The sequence below is a fragment of the Paramisgurnus dabryanus genome, chromosome 24 (genome assembly GCF_030506205.2).
Source record: "Paramisgurnus dabryanus chromosome 24, PD_genome_1.1, whole genome shotgun sequence".
In the NCBI taxonomy this organism is placed as follows: domain Eukaryota; kingdom Metazoa; phylum Chordata; class Actinopteri; order Cypriniformes; family Cobitidae; genus Paramisgurnus; species Paramisgurnus dabryanus.
This window is the reverse complement of record NC_133360.1, coordinates 17,039,454-17,064,243: the sequence shown is the minus strand read 5'-3', so window position 1 is coordinate 17,064,243 and position 24,790 is coordinate 17,039,454. Positions and strand designations below refer to the sequence as shown.

General features: G+C 35.4%; 2 protein-coding genes and 3 long non-coding RNA genes across 8 annotated transcripts in view; 3 read left to right on the top strand and 2 right to left on the bottom strand.

Annotated features, from left to right (window-relative positions):
• Nucleotides 1–3,787, bottom strand: part of LOC135729573 (complement factor H-related protein 1) — a 19,485-nt gene extending 15,698 nt beyond the window's left edge. The window contains exons 1-3 of one of the 2 annotated variants that reach the window (XM_065247312.1): nucleotides 3,629–3,787; nucleotides 1,575–1,748; nucleotides 1,302–1,472 (exon numbers count right to left, since the gene is read on the bottom strand). In XM_065247312.1, coding sequence (XP_065103384.1) covers nucleotides 1,302–1,472; nucleotides 1,575–1,748; nucleotides 3,629–3,695 — 412 coding nt within the window. In that variant the 5' untranslated portion in view covers nucleotides 3,696–3,787. The remainder of the gene's footprint in view (nucleotides 1–1,301; nucleotides 1,473–1,574; nucleotides 1,749–3,628) is intronic. The other variant, XM_065247320.1, reaches the window with a different exon arrangement.
• LOC135729598 (uncharacterized) overlaps nucleotides 1–24,790 on the top strand; it is a 548,602-nt gene that overhangs the window by 89,591 nt on the left and 434,221 nt on the right. The window lies entirely within an intron of this gene.
• Nucleotides 3,079–24,790, top strand: LOC141281614 (uncharacterized). Of its 2 annotated transcripts, none has more exons than XR_012335976.1 (3): nucleotides 3,079–3,313; nucleotides 5,913–6,036; nucleotides 22,737–24,790. It is a non-coding gene; the product is annotated as an uncharacterized lncRNA (long non-coding RNA). The 2 variants fall into 2 exon arrangements; XR_012335977.1 differs by lacking the exon at nucleotides 3,079–3,313 and adding an exon at nucleotides 3,896–4,951.
• LOC135722131 (uncharacterized) lies at nucleotides 7,847–8,529 on the top strand. Its single transcript, XR_010521883.2, has 3 exons — nucleotides 7,847–7,999; nucleotides 8,089–8,156; nucleotides 8,234–8,529. It is a non-coding gene; the product is annotated as an uncharacterized lncRNA (long non-coding RNA).
• Nucleotides 17,981–18,648, bottom strand: LOC135722120 (uncharacterized). The gene is made up of 3 exons (XR_010521872.2): nucleotides 18,511–18,648; nucleotides 18,354–18,421; nucleotides 17,981–18,276 (listed from the first exon to the last, which is right to left on the bottom strand). It is a non-coding gene; the product is annotated as an uncharacterized lncRNA (long non-coding RNA).

Genomic DNA, 24,790 nt, shown 5'->3' with positions numbered 1-24,790 from the left:
CAAACTATGAAGGGACAATGAATCAATATACTGACATGGTAATGCTAGACCAGATATGTCCAGACTTTTTTGTGTGGCAATCTACTTTTAAAATGATAAAGCCGACAAGATCTACCTGCTAAAAAACAGTTAATTATTTTCATAAAACTTTAAATGCTTGTAGGACTATACTGCATATATATCTACATTGAATTTAGGGCTGTCACCATTACTCTATTCTTTTTGAGGAGTTTTAAAAAGATCCTTGAGTACATGTTGAGTACTCATTAAAATAGTGGAGATGCGGTTTAGGGAAACTACGCTGCCTCTCTCTCTCTCTCGTTTGCTCGCTCACACACACACACACGCACACACACACTGTGCGCGTGGATCAGCTCCTGCGTGAAGGCAAGAATGCGCATCCTGGTGAATTTTGGAAGTTAAAGACTATTGAGCTGCAGCGGCCTGGCATAAGATTTATAAAAACACGTTTGAGAAGAAAGGCGCAGCAACTCAAAAAGACTTGCTTGTTTCACAATTACTCTAAAACCATAATGACAATTTCGCGCGTGGAGCAGTAGTTTGTAAGATCTACCGACATTGCCTTTGCGATCGACTGGTCGAGACTGGCGAGATGCTTCCACAGGGCGGGAGATACGCGGCGTGATTGACAGCTTTGACACCAAATGGATATACGTGAAAATCAGATGACATGATTTCACAACTTTTCATTGGCCCTTTAGATATGTGAAGCATACTGTATACGGAAATGAACCTGGACATTCAATCCGTCGAAAAATCTCAAAATCGGCAAAATGGACATACGTGGTTTTCATCGGACAGCGACGATATGTTATTTACAGCAATAATCTGACATTAAATTGATTGGCACAGATTAATTAGTACTTCACCTCCCACGTGGCATCATAATCTATGTTGTTAAACCAACATGGTTCAAACGATGAATGTGCGACAAAGTTACTATGCTTTCGGGAAACAGTCGTGACAAGGTAGTTAGTTTCTCCAACTATGCAACTATGTTGGTTCAGCAGCGAGTTTGTTCGGGAAACGCCCCCCTGAATGATGTTTCTTGAAAATCTAAATTAGCAAAACATTTTCTGTGATGGTTGGGGTTAGGGTTTGGGGAAGGGAATAGAATATACAGTTTGTACAGTATAAAAACCATTACGTCTATGGAATGTCCCCACAAAACATGGAACCCAGAATGTGTGTGCACGCGCATAATAATTTGGCCATAATTAGTAAAAAAATATTTAACCAGTTTTATGATTCTGTGAAATTTCCAACAGGTTGTAACTTGCCAGTACATGGTTGTATGCCTGTCCATTGACCCTCTGAATCACATGTGATTTGTATGAGCTGCTGAGGTTGAGAAAGACAGTGATATTGTAAAGTTGAAGAGATTTTGTAGGTATGTTTCTGATTTCCAATAATCTGTGCATTTGGGATCTTGGGTTGGTCACACACAATTTCTGAAAAACATTCATTGTAACATATTACAATTTATATAACTTAATGTATTACACAATGTATCCATTGCAAATATTCTCATTTAATTGAAGTTCATACTGTACCAGTACACAGTGGATCAGGTTTCCAACCATTCTGTGTACATGTGGCCTCTCTTGAAATTTGACGATATCCAGACAAACAACTGTAAGATCTCACTACTCCCAATTTTAAGTTTCCATAAAAATAATACTTTGGGAGATACACACGCTTGTCATGTGGAAGCTCACATTTCATATCTGAAACAATATTCACATGTTGTTTTATTACATAATATTGAATAAAACACCAATTCCAGAAGTTTATTTATATGCAATGACAGTATTAGAAAATTTGTAAGCAATAAGGTGCAGCATTGCAACCCTAGCCTTGACCTTATTGCGGAGTATGAATAAGTTAACACAAAATACAAGGATGTGACCCTGGACCACAAAACCAGTCGCATAGGTATATTAAAAAATAAAAGCCAATTAATACATTGTATGGGTCAAAATTAATGATTTTTTTTTTATCTCTTTCCCCGCCATTAACGAGTTATCTCATCAATTAAGAGAAAACATTTGCAAAAAAAACCTGATGAGGTATTATGTTAACTCTTTCCCTGCCATTGATGAGTTATCTCTTCAATTAAGAGAAAACTTTTTACAAACCCGAAGGTAACACCTCACATGAAAGAGAATAACTCTGTGTATGTTTTAAAGATCACTCTGCATCAGATCTCTATCAAAGGTCCTTCGCAAAAATGGAATTATCTCAGCTTTTTGCAAAAAATTTGGTATTTCTGAAGAAACCTACCCATAGTTTGGAAGTGATAAAGAGAGAACTAATGAAGGTAGGATAAACGGTTTCTTTTGTTTGAAAACAGAGTATGTGAAAACAGGTATATTTTTAATTTGATATATTGTATGTTTATATATTTAAAGAAGAACATTTTCTGGAAGGAATTAAACTTTTATGAAAATCATGAAAAATGCTGGGGCTGGCTGGCAACTTTTTTAAAAAACGCTTGCAAGGAAAGAGTTAATCTGTTATACCACGATTGTCCACTAGATGGATAGGCGCACTTACCCAATATATAAAAACTGAAGCAAATTTTTAACTCTGTGTATGTTTTGATAATCATGCTGAATCTGTTCTCTAACAAAATTCCTTCACAAAAATTGCAATTATTTCAGCTTTTTGAAAAAGTAAAATTTTTTAGAAAAATACCCATATTTAAGAGTTTATAACCAGAGAAAAAATATAGATAGGTTTAAAACATGTGTTTATGTTTCATGTGTAGAAATGTTTTTTTCACACTTAATTATCTCTATAGCGCTGTTTTCACTGTCCTAAAAACAAGCTGATGTCTTCCTTGTTCTATAAAGTCCCTCCTTTAAAAATAACGTAACGAGTGCTCATTGTGTAGTTTGTTTAGTGTGTTGTGATTCGACAGCAGCTTTTATTGGAAGTGTAAATGTTTTTTTATTTAGAGTCGAGTCTAGTTCGTTTGCATGGGCGGGGTTTATGACTTGTATTGCAGCCAGCCACCAGGGGGCGATCAAAGAACCAGCGGCTTCACTTTTCAAGATGTATGAGGCACACCCGAGTAATACACAGAATCGTTGAGTGCAGTGGTCATAGCTGTGTTTTATCATAAATAAAACACAACTGTTGACCAATCAGAAACAAGAACTGGAACTAACTGTTCCAGTTTATTTATATATTTCTATATTTTTCTGGTTTCAAACATAGCAGTGTTTTTAACTCCGTAAACAGTAACAGGATCATTTCAAACAGACAACTAAAAGAGCGAGGAATGAAGGTAAATATTTACCAACAATCAAAAGAAAATAGCATTATATGCATCTGTTTGATGGCGATAACAAAGATGTTTATAAACACTGCTTGTGCAGCTTGTAAACGACTAGAGTAGTTTAAAGCTTAGCTCGCAACACTTTTCAGTGTAGATAAAGTCAACACTCATCAGACTTTACATGAGGTTCTTTTAAAGTTTTTAAGTTTTAAGTAAATGTAAGATTGTTTATGTTTTTTATTTGAAATTCAATTCAATTGAGAACTAAAATTTATAATTAAAAAATTATAACAAAGATTGATTTATAAAGAGAAGGAAACTTACTTTGACCTGATTCACTTGTAGCAAAAAGTACCCAAAAAGCGATGCCTATTTTTAAAGGAAATTTCATTTTGTTTTCACTTCAAAAATTATTAGGCCTATAGCTTTTTTTCTGGTTTTTGCCTCTGAAAAGCTTCCCTTCTTGTACTGTAGGGATCAAAAGTTAATGATTTGTCAGTGTCAAAAGGAGGGCTCACATCAGTCCTCTCAGTACACAGATTTTTCCAATAAATTCCAAACATTTGTTAGTTAATATAGTTTGCTTTTCCCTTACGAAAATTAACCATGGTTTAATTGTGGTAAAAGTGTAGTAACCATGTTTTTTTTGGTGTATTGATTACTATTAGCAAAACCATGGTTTTACTACACTAACCATGGTTTAACTATGGTTTTGAAAAACCATGATTGTCAAAACCATGGTTATTTTGTGGTTACCATGGTTTTACTACAGTAACCATGGTTTTTTGGTTTTAACTGTAGTAAAACCATGGTTAATTTTCGTAAGGGTTTGTTTTAAATCATTTTAAAGCCCCCAGTGGGTACTGGCTCCCTGGTTAGAAAACAACCTGAATCTGATGGTAAATGTATTAAAACATTTGAGATTTCAAAAACGCTATCACTGTGTTGACAAAATTGTCTTATCTCACTGAATAAATATGTCAGACTGGTAGTTCAACTTGCTGTTATGTAAACTGCACTGCCCTCTATCTGCAAGGGTAGTAAACAAACAGACCACTTTATTTAAGTCATTACAGTTCCCTTAAAGGTGCACTGTGTAACTTTTAGAAAGATCTCTTGACAGAAATGCAAAATAACAAGATGTAACTGTGATATTTCACAGTAAATTACATTATTAGCATGTCACAGGCTTTAACTGTGACATTTCACAATATAGTACAGTATTCAGACTTTTATTGTGAAAATAATGCCATCGGCGAAATCACAGGGAACGGTTGTAAGTTCCGACGTGCGCTATCTGTTTGGGTTCTCTCATCTCTGTGGTCTCATCCAACGGATTCAGTGGTAAGTGTTAAAATGTCAAATTTTGTCAAATAAATGACTGATTTATTTTCAAAATATGTGTCATAGTGCATGGAGTATTATCCAAATGTCATTATTTGTAAGTTTTGCGTGGGTTGAACCACTGAATTTAAAAATAAAGCAATAAACAGATGTTGGTAGTGTTACTGTGAGACCTTTTAGGAGCTTTATTAAAAATAAAACATTATTTGTTAACTTGAGCTTTTCTTAGTGCTAACAGCTTTCTCTCTTTTTCTTCCTACACAGCATCTTTCTGTGGTAACCACTGGGGAATAAAGTTATGAGGTAAACGGTGGCTTATACGAATACTATGGCCGTTATTATCAGATAGAAAAAATGAACTTAACTTATATGCCCGGTTTCAGTGAAACCAGGTCATGGTGTCGTGGATTAGGGAAGACGTAAATTCATTTCAAACTATAGCTTAACGTTAACATAGGTGTGTGAGAGAGATACGGAGCAGCGGTTATCTGCCGCATCACCTGAAAAATAAAGTGCGTATGTCAATGTTTTAAGACATTTTAAGGGGTGATTCACATATCGCGTCTTTTGCGCGCTTAAGTTCGTTATTTCAAATGTAGGCGAAGCGATGCGCTTGTTTTTTCAGGCGCGTCCGCATCGCATTGATTTAAAAACATTTCAACTTTTCAGAGTCATCTGTGTTTTTGCAAGTAACTTACACGAACGTTAATGTGATTTCCAGCTGTAGGTAATTAATACGTTTTAATCATTATCTTGTGAGGGTGTTTGTACCCTGCTGAAAAAAACAGCATCAAACCAGCATGGGAATTATGCTGGTCTATGCTGGTTTAGCTGGTGGTCACCAGCATACCAGCACCAAAACACAACATATGCTGGTATGACCAGCATGGGATGCTGGTGCTAATGCTGGTTTAGCTGGTGCTAATGCTGGTTTAGCTGGTGCTAATGCTGGTGCTGATGCTGGTTTGATGCTGGTTTAGCTGGTGTTCACTAGCAAACCAGCACCAAAACACAACATATGCTGGTCTTGCTGGTATGCTGTTTTTTTCAGCAGGGTTTATGGGCAGAACTGACTACAGGGTGGTGAGCTTTCTAACTACACACACAGTTCATTTTAAGGTTGACACCCTAGTTGTCCTGCCCTATAGTTTCACATTTTAACTAATCTGTATATATTGTTCAGTAGTGCTTAGTAACTTTCATGTGTGTGAACCTGCATAAACGTATACAACATGAAAAGTAAAGCCTTCTTCATTGTTTCCAGGTATTTTTTCCACACTTCACAAGGATGGGGACATCACTCAGAAGAGTGAAGTTTCGAGAAGCCCTGGATAACAACTACAATAACATTCTGAAGTTCGTCCAAGGAGTCAACTATCATCAACGGGGTAAAGATGTTTTGTCTTGTTTTAAGCTCGAGGCAAGATAAGGCTGCATTCATTCTTCTCTTTCTGATGCAAACTTCAATGAGCCCAATGATACCATTGTGCTTAATGTTAAAGGAACATGCCCACATTTTGGGAATTTAGCTTATTCACCGTATCCCCCAGAGTTAGAGAAGTCCATACATACCTTTCTCTTCTCCATGCGTGCTGTAACTCTGTCTGACGCAGCCCCCGCTAGCTTAGCTTAGCACAAAGACTGGAAGTGAATGGCTCCAGCTAACAAACTGCTCCCAATAATTGACAAAATAACGCAAACAATTTCCTATTTATTTGTATAATCACACCATGTACAAATAACAAGGTCATATGTGACACAAAAATAAGTGTAGGACTTATTTTTCCTCGGATAAAAGCACAGGGTTTTTTTCTCCTAGGGGGTTTTTCACCCCGGGGAGGCAGCCTTTTTGGGCTTTACTTAGCTTCCTTTTCTAGACGTTACTTTAGTAATACGTTCGTTTATAATATTGAGTGATAGCCCCAGCAAATTTAACTGCTTATGCTATCATGTATTTTGTTGTGCTATCTGTCGTTTTTCTGTGCTTTTCACTGCTTCTATTTATGTAAAGCTGCTTTGAAACAATTGACTTTTGTGAAAAGCGCTATATAAATAAAATAAATTGAAAATTGAAATTGGAACTATATTCTCAGAAGGCGAAGCACTGCTACTTGGGCGGAGTGATTTGCACGACTCTGACCAAACTCTCTGCTCCTCACCAGGGGGCTTCTCGGGGGCTGCGAGCAAATCACTCCGCCCAAGTAGCAGTGCTTCGCTTTCTGAGAATTTAGTTCCCATTATGTATACTGTTAAAAGGTGGCTGTGTCTCATATTACCTTGTTATTTGTACACGGTGTGACTATACAAATCACAACATATAAATAGGAAAATGTTCGCGTTATTTTGTCACTTATTGGGAGCAGTTTGCTAGCTGGAGCCATTTACTTCCAGTCTTTGTGCTAAGCTAGCGGGCGCTGCGTCAGACATAAGTAGTTGTAACGGGCCACCATTCGTCAAACTTTTATGACCCCCTCCCCCACCCGTTGACAGGTCGTGTTTTATGACCCCTTTGACAGGGGGGCGGGACCATCAATCAAAATCTGTACAAGTTGTCAACTTTAGACAGAAAGTATTTAATGGTTTTATTGCCGGTCATTTAGAGTGATTGTTTTTCCTGAGTGTGTTTTATGTCACGCGTATGCTGTTATGTTTAATGACAGGTTGTGTTTGTGACATTTGCTGTTTATCACCCTCCCTTTTAGACCCGTGCGAGTCTCACCACTGCGTGTCACACTGCGTGTGTGTGTGTTGTTGAATCTACAGTTTTGCAACATTAAAAGTTTATTTTAAGGCAATCACTAATCATATATATATATATATATATATATATATATATATATATATATATATATATATATATATATATATATATATATATATATATATATGCTTTGTGATTAGCTGTAACTGGTTAAACTTAAAGCCGATATTTTCTATCGAACTAGTCTATTTTCTGTTCAGACACAAAGTTTTCTGATGCTGATATTATGTCAGTGTGTGTTTGTGTGGGGGTCGTGTGATGTAATCTTTGAAAGTTTATGACCGAACTTTTATTGGGGAGCGACAAGAGATCTCCCGGACTCAGGATGGATGGAGCAGAACTGTTATACTCAAGTCTATTGGTACGTATGTGTTTCGCTGTGTTCGTTCCAGTATTTTGTCTGATTTATTTAAAAACTAAAAATTCGATCTCTGGTATTGCAGAGAAATTGTCTAAACTGGTATTAACTATTCCTGGTAAATCGCGGAGAAGAGTGGAATGAACAAAAAAGGCAGACCGAGACTAGAACCACCAGCAGCGTAACACGGAAATCTTGGAACAAAGAGACACCGAGTGGTTCGTGTTGTCCGGTGTGTATTTATTTAATCATGTTACAATAGATTTAAACAAACTGGTTTGTTTTAATATTTTCTAATAACATGTGTTATCTGTTTTAAAGGTTTGGATATCAGCGGTAAAGCGAACGTTGTGTGTACTATTGCAAAATATATATAGCGGATCTCCACGGTACGTTTATGTTGTATAAGAAAAAAGTTGTTTTATTTAGATATTTGTCCTAATAACTTGTTTTTATCTGTTTACAGGTTAGGATACAGACCACAACGCTTTGGACGTATCTTTAAAAAAGAGAAAAATCAGAGACTTTTTGGATTTGTCTGGGGGACATTTTAAACATTTTGTGACAAATTGGATTTAAAACATTTCGGATATTGGATACCTAGTTTGATATGTCCACAGAGATTGTTTAAGACGTTTTCACCTCATTTTAGGGTTTATTTTTAATTAAAGGCTTCTTAAAACATGTATGAAAATGTGTATATTATACAATGAGTCTTATATTGTCTGCTCTGACAAAAATAAATTATTATTTTAGATTTTAGGTCAAATGACTGCGTGTGTTTTATGTCAAGCGTATGCTGTTATGTTTAATGACGGCTCGTGTGTGACAGCTCGTGTTTTGGCATTCGATGTCAGCACTCACCCCTCCTCCCTACTGTCTCACAAGCCATGCATTCATTCACAGGGGTACGTGTTGTAAAGCGAGTAAAGATTTCTAAAACCCATTACGGGGGTCAAAAAAAGTAAATGTTTATTTTAGATTTAGACAAATCATGAACAATGCTATAATTAAAACTTTTGTTTGTAACATCACAAGTTATTTAATTAAATATTCCATATACGGGTATAGTTTAAGCAAAGACCTGAGTCATTACTACAATCTGACTAAATAAAATTTTAAACGGTTTCAGGAACTCTGTGAACCTTTTCATAACCTGCTCTATAGTTTCACGCGTATTAAAGATCCGGCGGAGCCTGACAAAGCGCCGGGTGAGTGTTCATATATGCCGTTTTAAATTAAAGTTAATAAATGTAATTCTGTCCACTATGGCAAAATAGGGGTTTTATTTTAGATTTAGGGGATTCTTTAACCAAGGATCTGATTAAGACATGCACCGATGGTGTCAGAGAACTTGTATCTGACGTTAATAAACTTTTTAAATGTTTTTAAGACGTCTTAACCACATTTTAGGGTTTATTTTTAATTAAAGTATTCTTAAAACATGTGTGAATATGCGCATATTATACAAAGAGTCTTATATTGTCTGCTCTGACAAAAAAATAAATTATTATTTTAGATTTTAGGACAAATGTCTGCGTGTATCTTATAAATACAACTTGATAATACGCTTGTTTTGTCAAGAGACTTTTTTAAAGTCACACAAGAATAAAATATTTTAGTTGTAACTGGTTACCCTTAAATGTACTATTATCTATTTAACTATAAGCTATATTTTTCTGATAAGCCTTAAACAGAAGCTGCTCTGTGAGCGTCTGGGTGTTTGAGATAATTCACATTAGGGGGCTGCTTGTAAACTAATGTCTTTTAAAACCGCCGTGGTAATGTGTAATATGATAACTCTGTCAAAAAGTAAAAGGTTTATTTTAGATCACAACCTATTTTATGGCAAACAATGCAGTATCTAAAAGTTTGTAACAACACAATTTTATTTAATGAAATATTCAGCATGGGTATAGCACTGTGCCAAAACCACCGGGGTCCGCCAATAACACATTCTTTAGATTAAGGCTTTTTATTTTTAACTAAATAAAATCTTAATCTTTTCATGCACAATATTCTGTTCACACCATTAGATTGGGGTCCTGCGCTTACAATAGAGAACATAAGCGGATGCGTGTTCATATCCATACGTTAAGAAACTTTTTTAAACGATTAAAGACATTGTCAATTCATCTTCTGGGGTTTGTTTTTAAAAAATGACACCTTAAAATCAACTGTGAATATGTGTTTATTACACAATAAAATGTAATTCTGTCCGCACCGTTATAATAAGGGTTTTATTTTAGATTTGGGACTTTCTTTAACCAAATGCGTGTACCAAAGTTGTCAGAAAACGTAGGCTGATGCTCTCTTATATATGGTGTTAAGAACCTTTTAAACGTTTTAAGATATTTCACACCCTCTTCTGGGTTGAATTCATTAATGTCATCTAACATCCACATGTGTACATGTGTATTTACGATAAATGTAACACGGTAGGCATTGTCAAAATAAAAGGTTTCTTGAACATGTTATTCCAGCGTGTGTTTCTCGTCTTGCGAGTGTTCGACATATTTATTGATGTGGAAAAAAGTTTGTTGTTTTGGACGATCAGTTTCAGTCTCTCTCTCTATCACAATCCGTTAGCAACCAGCAGACAACCCCAGCTGTCTGAACAGCGATGATGTTCAGCGGACCGTATAGCCTACTGTTTCTAAAAATCTGTGTTGGTAAAATAAGTGTAATTCACCCCACCCATTGACAATAACTAAAAGGGTTATTTTAGATTTTAGATAGAGCACCAGAGCCTATTTTTTTATTGGCAAACACGGGGGATCTAATAGTTTGTAACAGTACAAAATTATTTAATGAAATATTCAGTACGTTTATATTTAAGCAATGAATTGTACCAAAACCTCCATAGGTCTACTATTCTTTAGACATAAGTCTATTTATTTTAAACTAAATAAAAGCTGATTCGCATCACGAGATCTGTGAAGCATTTCAAGCAGAGGGTTCTGTTCAAGCCATTAAAGATCGGGGCTCCGGCGTTCACAATAGAATATACGCAGATCCGTGCATATATCGGCCATTAAGAAACTTTTAAACGATTAAAGACATTTTCATCTCATATTCGGGGTCTGTTTTAATATCATGACACCTTAAAACCAATTGTGAATATGTGTTTATTACACAATAAATGTAATACTGAGAGCTATGGCTATATAAAGTTTTTTTAGTCATATCATTATCCCATACTAATAAGATAATGATTAAAGCATGTTATTGCATAGCGCAATAAACACATGCACGCACATATCTATGGTTTTTAAAAACAAAACTTTTTAATGTTTAAGACATTTTGACCCCATTTCCTGGTTTTTTGTCCGCTGTGGATAACAACCTCTATGTGTTTATTATACAACAAATGCAATTCTGTCAGCATTTCTAGTTTTAGAACGCCTCTGATTTAAACATGCGGGGTTTTTAAAATGAAACGGCCATGTGCCTTTTATGACAAAAGCTATTCGATCTTAATTTTTTGTTTTAACATCCAAAAGTTAAAAAAGTACACATTCCATAATTAAACATCTAGGGGTGTATGAGTAAGTTTATATCTAATGTCACACGAGCGGTACCAAGTCGCGCGTGTGTGTGTGCATCCAGTCTGTTTTTGTGGGGGAGTGTTTATGAGCCCGTGTCTTTGCAAGGTGTGTGTGTGTGGGTGTGTGTGTGTTTGCATGGGGGTCTATGATGTCTCTGTTTGTTACTAAAGCTTTGATATTAAGTCTGTGTCCTCATTGACAATAAGTAAGGGTTTTTAGATGCAGGCTTCATTACACAGATACTGATTAAATCATGTTATCCATTATTTGCGATTTAAAGAAACTTAAAAGGTTTAAGACATTTGATCTCACATTGTGGTGTGGTTTTTAATTAATGTAACCTTAAACCCCCCTCTGTTATCCATTTAGGGAACAATAAAATGTTAGCAAATATTATTTATCAAAGTTGACGATGTTATAAGCCAGGATGTCACTAACGTGACAACAAACATTTTCTTTAAAGACAAAACATTTAACAAAATTGCCAAGGCTTACAGAGACACACTAGACTTTTTTGTTGTTGTTGTGTGTGTGTGTGTGTGTGTGTGTGTGTGTGGTTTTTGTTAAACATGATTGTGTGCTACCATTAAACTATCTATATCAACAACACCAGATAGGATGTACCTCTACATAACAGTAAAATCATGTACATATATTAATTAGGCAAACCTTAACACTTATTTAAAAAATAAAAATATACTATTCGAACATCCTAACCTGATATAGGATAGATTAGGTTTTAAGGTCAACCAGTGTGTATAGCTTTACGACTTACAGCACAAAACACCCCTCAATGACAGGAGCAATGACAGGATCTTTATGATGTGGAGCAGACCATTGTTTTGTCTGAGGGATAGGTTCAACTTAGGTTAACATCTATCATTGCATAATAAGCAAACATGAAATTATATTTCACCTATGGTTTGTTACTGATGTTCCTAGTTTCGCGTATTTTGTCTGAAACAAACTTTTCTTTTCAAACTCAGTTGATGTCTAACTAATGTCTGAGATTTTGTAAATTCATCAGATGGTCTTACGAGTGTACTTCTTAAACAAACTTTTCTTTTCAATCTTAGACAGCCTTCATAGGTTTGTCTTTCGATAAGTTGTTCATAGTTTTTCTACGCTAGTGTCAACTTATGTCTGAGATTTTTTGTAAATTCAACAGATGTTGCTTACTTGTGTATTTTCTTAAACAAACTTTTCTTTTCAATCTTAGGTAGTCATCATACTTTTCGGCTCTACATACATTTGTTCAAAGTTTCTCGTAGCTAGTGTCAACTCATGTCTGAGATTTGTAAATTCATCAGATGTTCTTACATGTGTATTTTCTGAAACAAAGTTTATTTTCAATCTTAGACAGTCTTCATACGTTTGTCTTTCGATAAGTTGCTCATAGTTTTTATGTGGTAGTGTCAACTAATGACAGAGATTTTGTAAACTCATCAGATTTTCATAGTTGTGTCTGCACAGACAATATTATACTTATAACAGTCGTCTTGTTTTCTTTTGTACGTGACAACATATATCTGTGATTGTTTTATGAACGCAGATGGTTTCATTTCTGTAGTTTATGTAACACTTTGTCAAACTCTTAAAGGTAGTACTAACTGTTTAAAACAACAATGCAAAGTGTTTTAGATTCACTTGATAAAACTTTTACATCATAACAAACTAGGATAGCAATATGTTTGAATCTGTAACAGGTGATACCACCATTAGCGTGATGTACATAACAAAGTCTGCAAATAATAAAGTTTGATTAGGTTTTTATTTAGTAAACCTTTTAACATAAAGTGTAGAGTCTTTTGTATGTAACAACAAAGATGCGATGAAACAACGCAAAACAAGAGAGGATGCGTTTGTTAAACCACATATAAATTAAGATGCATACATCTACAAATGGGGCAATGTTTTTAATCTAATGGTCCCAAATTTAAAGGCTATACGGCCAAACTATTTCAAACATTGCCCCATTTGTAGATGTATGCATCTTAATTTATATGTGGTTTAACAAACGCATCCTCTCTTGTTTTGCGTTGTTTCATCGCATCTTTGTTGTTACATACAAAAGACTCTACACTTTATGTTAAAAGGTTTACTAAATAAAAACCTAATCAAACTTTATTATTTGCAGACTTTGTTATGTACATCACGCTAATGGTGGTATCACCTGTTACAGATTCAAACATATTGCTATCCTAGTTTGTTATGATGTAAAAGTTTTATCAAGTGAATCTAAAACACTTTGCATTGTTGTTTTAAACAGTTAGTACTACCTTTAAGAGTTTGACAAAGTGTTACATAAACTACATAAATGAAACCATCTGCGTTCATAAAACAATCACAGATATATGTTGTCACGTACAAAAGAAAACAAGACGACTGTTATAAGTATAATATTGTCTGTGCAGACACAACTATGAAAATCTGATGAGTTTACAAAATCTCTGTCATTAGTTGACACTACCACATAAAAACTATGAGCAACTTATCGAAAGACAAACGTATGAAGACTGTCTAAGATTGAAAATAAACTTTGTTTCAGAAAATACACATGTAAGAACATCTGATGAATTTACAAATCTCAGACATGAGTTGACACTAGCTACGAGAAACTTTGAACAAATGTATGTAGAGCCGAAAAGTATGATGACTACCTAAGATTGAAAAGAAAAGTTTGTTTAAGAAAATACACAAGTAAGCAACATCTGTTGAATTTACAAAAAATCTCAGACATAAGTTGACACTAGCGTAGAAAAACTATGAACAACTTATCGAAAGACAAACCTATGAAGGCTGTCTAAGATTGAAAAGAAAAGTTTGTTTAAGAAGTACACTCGTAAGACCATCTGATGAATTTACAAAATCTCAGACATTAGTTAGACATCAACTGAGTTTGAAAAGAAAAGTTTGTTTCAGACAAAATACGCGAAACTAGGAACATCAGTAACAAACCATAGGTGAAATATAATTTCATGTTTGCTTATTATGCAATGATAGATGTTAACCTAAGTTGAACCTATCCCTCAGACAAAACAATGGTCTGCTCCACATCATAAAGATCCTGTCATTGCTCCTGTCATTGAGGGGTGTTTTGTGCTGTAAGTCGTAAAGCTATACACACTGGTTGACCTTAAAACCTAATCTATCCTATATCAGGTTAGGATGTTCGAATAGTATATTTTTATTTTTTAAATAAGTGTTAAGGTTTGCCTAATTAATATATGTACATGATTTTACTGTTATGTAGAGGTACATCCTATCTGGTGTTGTTGATATAGATAGTTTAATGGTAGCACACAATCATGTTTAACAAAAACCACACACACACACACACACACACACACACACAACAACAACAAAAAAGTCTAGTGTGTCTCTGTAAGCCTTGGCAATTTTGTTAAATGTTTTGTCTTTAAAGAAAATGTTTGTTGTCACGTTAGTGACATCCTGGCTTATAACATCGTCAACTTTGATAAATAATATTTGCTAACATTTTATTGTTCCCTAAATGGATAACAGAGGGGGGTTTAAGGTTACATTAATTAAAAACCACACCACAATGTGAGATCAAATGTCTTAAACCTTTTAAGTTTCTTTAAATCGCAAATAATGGATAACATGATTTAATCAGTATCTGTGTAATGAAGCCTGCATCTAAAAACCCTTACTTATTGTCAATGAGGACACAGACTTAATATCAAAGCTTTAGTAACAAACAGAGACATCATAGACCCCCATGCAAACACACACACACCCACACACACACACCTTGCAAAGACACGGGCTCATAAACACTCCCCCACAAAAACAGACTGGATGCACACACACACGCGCGACTTGGTACCGCTCGTGTGACATTAGATATAAACTTACTCATACACCCCTAGATGTTTAATTATGGAATGTGTACTTTTTTAACTTTTGGATGTTAAAACAAAAAATTAAGATCGAATAGCTTTTGTCATAAAAGGCACATGGCCGTTTCATTTTAAAAACCCCGCATGTTTAAATCAGAGGCGTTCTAAAACTAGAAATGCTGACAGAATTGCATTTGTTGTATAATAAACACATAGAGGTTGTTATCCACAGCGGACAAAAAACCAGGAAATGGGGTCAAAATGTCTTAAACATTAAAAAGTTTTGTTTTTAAAAACCATAGATATGTGCGTGCATGTGTTTATTGCGCTATGCAATAACATGCTTTAATCATTATCTTATTAGTATGGGATAATGATATGACTAAAAAAACTTTATATAGCCATAGCTCTCAGTATTACATTTATTGTGTAATAAACACATATTCACAATTGGTTTTAAGGTGTCATGATATTAAAACAGACCCCGAATATGAGATGAAAATGTCTTTAATCGTTTAAAAGTTTCTTAATGGCCGATATATGCACGGATCTGCGTATATTCTATTGTGAACGCCGGAGCCCCGATCTTTAATGGCTTGAACAGAACCCTCTGCTTGAAATGCTTCACAGATCTCGTGATGCGAATCAGCTTTTATTTAGTTTAAAATAAATAGACTTATGTCTAAAGAATAGTAGACCTATGGAGGTTTTGGTACAATTCATTGCTTAAATATAAACGTACTGAATATTTCATTAAATAATTTTGTACTGTTACAAACTATTAGATCCCCCGTGTTTGCCAATAAAAAAATAGGCTCTGGTGCTCTATCTAAAATCTAAAATAACCCTTTTAGTTATTGTCAATGGGTGGGGTGAATTACACTTATTTTACCAACACAGATTTTTAGAAACAGTAGGCTATACGGTCCGCTGAACATCATCGCTGTTCAGACAGCTGGGGTTGTCTGCTGGTTGCTAACGGATTGTGATAGAGAGAGAGACTGAAACTGATCGTCCAAAACAACAAACTTTTTTCCACATCAATAAATATGTCGAACACTCGCAAGACGAGAAACACACGCTGGAATAACATGTTCAAGAAACCTTTTATTTTGACAATGCCTACCGTGTTACATTTATCGTAAATACACATGTACACATGTGGATGTTAGATGACATTAATGAATTCAACCCAGAAGAGGGTGTGAAATATCTTAAAACGTTTAAAAGGTTCTTAACACCATATATAAGAGAGCATCAGCCTACGTTTTCTGACAACTTTGGTACACGCATTTGGTTAAAGAAAGTCCCAAATCTAAAATAAAACCCTTATTATAACGGTGCGGACAGAATTACATTTTATTGTGTAATAAACACATATTCACAGTTGATTTTAAGGTGTCATTTTTTAAAAACAAACCCCAGAAGATGAATTGACAATGTCTTTAATCGTTTAAAAAAGTTTCTTAACGTATGGATATGAACACGCATCCGCTTATGTTCTCTATTGTAAGCGCAGGACCCCAATCTAATGGTGTGAACAGAATATTGTGCATGAAAAGATTAAGATTTTATTTAGTTAAAAATAAAAAGCCTTAATCTAAAGAATGTGTTATTGGCGGACCCCGGTGGTTTTGGCACAGTGCTATACCCATGCTGAATATTTCATTAAATAAAATTGTGTTGTTACAAACTTTTAGATACTGCATTGTTTGCCATAAAATAGGTTGTGATCTAAAATAAACCTTTTACTTTTTGACAGAGTTATCATATTACACATTACCACGGCGGTTTTAAAAGACATTAGTTTACAAGCAGCCCCCTAATGTGAATTATCTCAAACACCCAGACGCTCACAGAGCAGCTTCTGTTTAAGGCTTATCAGAAAAATATAGCTTATAGTTAAATAGATAATAGTACATTTAAGGGTAACCAGTTACAACTAAAATATTTTATTCTTGTGTGACTTTAAAAAAGTCTCTTGACAAAACAAGCGTATTATCAAGTTGTATTTATAAGATACACGCAGACATTTGTCCTAAAATCTAAAATAATAATTTATTTTTTTGTCAGAGCAGACAATATAAGACTCTTTGTATAATATGCGCATATTCACACATGTTTTAAGAATACTTTAATTAAAAATAAACCCTAAAATGTGGTTAAGACGTCTTAAAAACATTTAAAAAGTTTATTAACGTCAGATACAAGTTCTCTGACACCATCGGTGCATGTCTTAATCAGATCCTTGGTTAAAGAATCCCCTAAATCTAAAATAAAACCCCTATTTTGCCATAGTGGACAGAATTACATTTATTAACTTTAATTTAAAACGGCATATATGAACACTCACCCCGCGCTTTGTCAGGCTCCGCCGGATCTTTAATACGCGTGAAACTATAGAGCAGGTTATGAAAAGGTTCACAGAGTTCCTGAAACCGTTTAAAATTTTATTTAGTCAGATTGTAGTAATGACTCAGGTCTTTGCTTAAACTATACCCGTATATGGAATATTTAATTAAATAACTTGTGATGTTACAAACAAAAGTTTTAATTATAGCATTGTTCATGATTTGTCTAAATCTAAAATAAACATTTACTTTTTTTGACCCCCGTAATGGGTTTTAGAAATCTTTACTCGCTTTACAACACGTACCCCTGTGAATGAATGCATGGCTTGTGAGACAGTAGGGAGGAGGGGTGAGTGCTGACATCGAATGCCAAAACACGAGCTGTCACACACGAGCCGTCATTAAACATAACAGCATACGCTTGACATAAAACACACGCAGTCATTTGACCTAAAATCTAAAATAATAATTTATTTTTGTCAGAGCAGACAATATAAGACTCATTGTATAATATACACATTTTCATACATGTTTTAAGAAGCCTTTAATTAAAAATAAACCCTAAAATGAGGTGAAAACGTCTTAAACAATCTCTGTGGACATATCAAACTAGGTATCCAATATCCGAAATGTTTTAAATCCAATTTGTCACAAAATGTTTAAAATGTCCCCCAGACAAATCCAAAAAGTCTCTGATTTTTCTCTTTTTTAAAGATACGTCCAAAGCGTTGTGGTCTGTATCCTAACCTGTAAACAGATAAAAACAAGTTATTAGGACAAATATCTAAATAAAACAACTTTTTTCTTATACAACATAAACGTACCGTGGAGATCCGCTATATATATTTTGCAATAGTACACACAACGTTCGCTTTACCGCTGATATCCAAACCTTTAAAACAGATAACACATGTTATTAGAAAATATTAAAACAAACCAGTTTGTTTAAATCTATTGTAACATGATTAAATAAATACACACCGGACAACACGAACCACTCGGTGTCTCTTTGTTCCAAGATTTCCGTGTTACGCTGCTGGTGGTTCTAGTCTCGGTCTGCCTTTTTTGTTCATTCCACTCTTCTCCGCGATTTACCAGGAATAGTTAATACCAGTTTAGACAATTTCTCTGCAATACCAGAGATCGAATTTTTAGTTTTTAAATAAATCAGACAAAATACTGGAACGAACACAGCGAAACACATACGTACCAATAGACTTGAGTATAACAGTTCTGCTCCATCCATCCTGAGTCCGGGAGATCTCTTGTCGCTCCCCAATAAAAGTTCGGTCATAAACTTTCAAAGATTACATCACACGACCCCCACACAAACACACACTGACATAATATCAGCATCAGAAAACTTTGTGTCTGAACAGAAAATAGACTAGTTCGATAGAAAATATCGGCTTTAAGTTTAACCAGTTACAGCTAATCACAAAGCATATATATATATATATATATATATATATATATATATATATATATATATATATATATATATATATATATATATGATTAGTGATTGCCTTAAAATAAACTTTTAATGTTGCAAAACTGTAGATTCAACAACACACACACACGCAGTGTGACACGCAGTGGTGAGACTCGCACGGGTCTAAAAGGGAGGGTGATAAACAGCAAATGTCACAAACACAACCTGTCATTAAACATAACAGCATACGCGTGACATAAAACACACTCAGGAAAAACAATCACTCTAAATGACCGGCAATAAAACCATTAAATACTTTCTGTCTAAAGTTGACAACTTGTACAGATTTTGATTGATGGTCCCGCCCCCCTGTCAAAGGGGTCATAAAACACGACCTGTCAACGGGTGGGGGAGGGGGTCATAAAAGTTTGACGAATGGTGGCCCGTTACAACTACTGACATAGTTACAGCACGCACAGAGATGGGAAAGATATGTATGGACTTATCTAACTCTGGCCCAGGTGAAAAAGTAGTACACTTTTATAATAAACTTAAAGTGCTCTATTTTTGCAAACTAATTTTGTACTTACTAAAAGTTCATTTTTAGTACTTTTTAAGATGTTCTTAAGATTATCTAAGTGTACTTCACTGTGCTATTTTGAGACACCATGAATTTAAACTAAAATGCACTTTTAACATACTATCTCTGTGTTAAAAATGTATTTATTTAACACTTGTATTATTGAACCCAACTTTCATACAAAGATCTGTTCAAGTTTACTACAAGTGGTACCTAAATACATTTTTAAAATAAATTTTTAGCACATTTTAGTTCATATTTATGTTGTCTCAAAATAGCACAGTGAAGTACACTTAAGATTATCTTAAGTACTAAAGAAGAATTTTTAGTATATTAAGTACAAAATTAGTGCACGAAAATAGAGCACTTTAAGTACACTATGTAAGTGTACTTCTTTTTCACCTGGGGGATACAGTGAGTAAGCTAAATTCCCAAAATGTGGGCGTGTTCCTTTAATGTAAATATATATTTTACCCTCAAATTAGCATTAGGTCTATTCTTTTTGGGTAAATGCACTGTACTTGTATATTGGCTTTCTAGTCTTCTGGGTCCGGTTGCACCAGCTAGACGTAAAATAAAAGAATGTAATAGTCGTGCGTAAAGGGTTCATTATAGTTGTGCGTAGGTCCTACAGCTTAGCCGCAATGGTGTAGGTTAAATGTCGGTTTTCGTATGCACTTCTGCGTAGTTGCCCGCGCCAACATGGAAATACACATCCAGACCGCTGGTAGTCAATATCCACGCGTGTAACCACAGTAGCAGCTCAAACGCCAAAGAAGAAGCAGCTTGCCCAGTTAACCCACAAACGAAGAAGAACAGAAACTTGTGTATGTTTTAAGAAGACCAGCAATGATGGAAGTAAATAAACAGCGACTTATGTTGCAGTTTGAGTTAAATCACTCCTCAACTTGGCCCATCTTTGTTCTCACTGGCGCAAACAGAAATACCTATGACACAGTTTTTTTTACCAGACAGGCCGTGCACCCAATACAGTAGGTGGTGGTATGCACCTATGAAGTTGTTTCGCATCCCGCCATTAAACATTACAAGAATAAGACGGTGATATGTATGTGCGTATTGCTTTGGGTACAGTATAGTGTTGTATTAGAGGTAAAAATTTAGGGCTGCACGATAAACCGCATGCGATTATGAATGTAATATTGTCAACTTTTCAGTGAACTACGGCTCTGTATAGTAAATATCGCTCCATCTAAAAGCAGCTAATGGTGATTTACTACTAATCAAGGAACCAGCTTCACTGAACAGAGGCGCGTGACAATCCCATGCGATTTATCGTGCAGGCCTATAAAAAATGATATAAACACTGTTCGGTTTCTCCCACAAACTTATTGTTTTGTGTCTTGGGACATCGAAGTGTCGTCACGAGCCGCAGGGTTTAATTTGGATTTCTCTGTGCATTTTTTCTCTCTCAGATTGTCTTACCATCCACTTGCATTATAAGACTGACAGATTAAAAAGGTTGTAGTTACAAATCTACATTTGTGTTCCACTGAAGAAACAAAGTCACCTAAATCTTAGCTGATAAACATAAAAAATTCATTTTAAGATGAACTATCCCTTAAGGGGTCTACACTGTAGCTAGGCCGTAGGTTATCCGTAGCCTGTGCGTAGCTTTGCGGAGAAATTTTAATTTTGAAATTGCCAAAATTTTAACAGCGCATGATGCGTCAGATCTACGCGGTCCACAAGTGCTGTGATTGGTCCACTAGAACCCTTCCCGTCTGGTAAAAAAATCCTGCTTCATAGGTATAGACGGTTTCATCGGACGCACAAAATACACGTCTGGACCGACCTTTACTTCTGGTTTCGTTTTTTTAATGGTCTGACTAGTTGCTAATCTGATCTCTTGAACAAATGCCTCGTCAAAAATAACAAATGTTTTGGTTTTTATGTAATCTATGTGTTGTTGTTTTTTTGCTTTTTATTTCCATCACTGCTAGTCTTCTCAAAACATACACAACAAGCTGCTGTTTCTTCTTCATTTGTGGGTTAACTGAGCAAGCTGCTACTTCTTTGGTGGTTGAGCTGCTACTGTGGTTACATGTGTGGATACTGCCTATCAGCGGTCTGCATGCACGATGCAGGAACGATGGTGTTGTAGAAATGTAGTAAAGTAAAAGTACAGATAATTTGTTGCAAAATGTAACAAAGTAAAAGTCAAAAGTATGTACTATAGATTATTATACTTAAGTAAAGTACAATAACATGGAAAATGTACTTAAAATACAGTAACAAAGTATTTGTACTTCGTTAACTTAGGCCGGTGACACACTGTATGTGTGGCGTAAGCGTCTCAGCTGCGTGGCATGTCCGTTTTTAATTCGGCTCCCATTTTAACAGGTTAGAGCTTCCAGAGTGCCTGCTTGAGTTGTGCATCTCAGGCATCGAGCTGCGCGGAAAACGAGTGCATGCTAGAAATAGAATCAACGCCTTTTTTCATATGACACGCAAGCCTGTTGGAAGCGTTTCCAGGCAAAATAGAATAGGAAAATGTGTTTATATTTCATTTTGTACACAAATACATAATAATTAATGACATTTTGATGTTTGAAAGTCTATAAGTTGACATAAATTCAGATATAAATGTAATTATATATATATATATATATATATATATCGATTTTCAAATATTGCACCTGTTAACGGTGTCCTTTATCAGTAGCCATTATATTTATGCCTGGTCTGTCGGCGGCATTCCTCTATGTCACCTACTGCAGCTGTAGCGCGCCAGCCCCGTGTCAGGCATGGTTCTGGTGTGTAAAAACACAGAAAATGCGAAGCATCCGCCACTTAAACACGCAACAGAAACGCCCCGCTCACACCACGCAGCCAGTGTGTCAGCGGCCTTACATTTCACCACTGCCTAACAGGATGTTAGATACCTAACCTAACTGCACCAGAAGTGGACATGCACAAAGTTGACAAGTCCCGCCCATAAAACCCAGAAGCATGATAAAACCCCACGTTGTGAAGACCACCCACCGATGGAAAAAGAAATTGGCTATTAACACACATTTTTGTTAAGAAACGTATATCTGATCCTCATTTACATTTTTATATTAAAAGCTTATTATATATAAGCCTATATTCATCAATGCGCGTGTGGACAAACATATTTTTATCCCACTTGAAAGAAACTAACAGCTTTTCTCTCTGCCTTTTTGATTATAGGTGCTTCTTGGGCATTAACTCGGAGACAGACAGGCAGAAAGGACAGAAACAACAAGCTGCAAGTCTGTACACTGATTAGAAAACTTATGACTTGAATAGATGTCAATCTAGTGTGTCACAAATACTAGTTCTTTGTTTAGCTAGAGGCGATTGTACACTTTGTACTCTTACTACGTTCTATATCAGGAGTCTCCAGTGTGGTACAGCCCGCACAGAGTCTGTGAGGTGCCCACCAAATTACATTCTATTAATAGTCTCAATTGTAATATTTATTTATTACATATTTTTTATATTGGCTTGGTTTACATATCGTCGCTGTCCGATGAAAATCACGTATGTTCATTTTGCCGATTTTGAGATTTTTTGACAGATTGAATGTCCAGGTTCATTTCCGTATACAGTATGCGTCACATACCTAAATGGCCAATGAAAACTTGTGAAATCATGTCATCTGATTTTCACGTATACCCATTTGGTGTCAAAGCTGTCAATCACGCCGCATATCTTCCACCTGTGAAGCATCTCGCCGGTCTCGTAAAGTTTCATCGAAGCTCAGCACTGGATATAGCCGAATAAACATGACAATGACTTTCCTTCATCGAGGTAAACGTTTCCCCCGGACACCAGACGAACATCTAGGAGTAACTTAATTACGGTAGGACTATGCAAACAAAGTATCTGTCTAGCATTGGTGTTATTTACGCTGGGGATGTCCACACCACTTTTTGAAAGCATTTGGTTAAAATGTCCTGAAAAATCAAGCGATGCTTAAGACTGGTTTTGTGGTCTAGTGTCACATATGTTGCGTTGTATGCTTATGGTGTGTTTTCTTGTACATATGTAATGAAATTCATTGTAATCATTGACTAAAAGCGCTGCTGTTTTCTACGGTATGGTGCTTTGGCACTGTTCGGTTGAGCTGGTGTTGCAGGGACTGTTACATGTGTGCAGTCGACATTGTTGAGGGTTTTATGCTGAGTATTTTCTTGTTGTTGACTAGCCTACGCTATGCCCATTTTTGATGCGCCGTTATTCAATATTTTTCCTGTCCCGCAGTAATGTTTTTATCTGATCTTTTGTCCCCACCACTTTTCAACACAAACTGACGCCCCTGCTGTGTAGCATTACCATGTCAGTGTATTGATTCATTGTCCCTTCATAGTTTGCAAGAGACATTTAATAAATGTATAATTAATATTAAATAAAGTAAGCGTATTTAACTAAGACGTAGGTTATTTAATGAACTGAGCATATTCATCTGTCAATACGAAACGCGACTTGGCCATTCTAATTAATGATCGGAAGAACGCGTATCGATCACAGTTACTGTAAAATATGCACGCATGTCCATTTAAACTCAATTTGGGTCAAATGTGGATTATATCATTACACTGGCAAGAATATGGTTACATGTAAATATGCCGTACCAAGTATGACAATGCTACATTCAACTGCTTTTGATATACAGTGTTTTTTTCACTTTCTGAAAAGTAAACGTTTTGGACATACGTGAGTTTTATCGGGCAGCGACGATATGTTAACATTTTAAACAATTCAAAATCATATCAACAAGTACAATAAAATAAAATCAACAAGTAAAACAAAAAAGTTTTGAGTAGACTATATCAAAAGGTAGTAAATTACAATTTATTTCAACTTTCTTGACTAGTGAGGAGTTGCTATTAATTATAAAAAATAAAGTTGAAATAACTTAAAGGCGGAGTCCACGATGTTTGAAAAACGCTTTGGAAAAGGAGACGGGCCGACTAAAAAAACACACTTATAGCCAATCAAATCAAATCAAATGCCGGGTTGCGTATGTGTGGGGCGGGTCTATCAACAGAAGGTCCAGATTCTATTGGGGTAGGGGCGTGTTTGTTTGGGTGATTTCAAATATCAACATTGGCTTTCAAACATCATGGACTCCGCCTTTAAGCTAACTACTTTAATTTGATAATTTATAGCAACTCTTCATTAGTCAAAAAAAGTGAAATGAATTGTATATTCAAGTTGATTAAATTTAAAAATGTAAGTTCCGTTTTTTACAGTGTAGA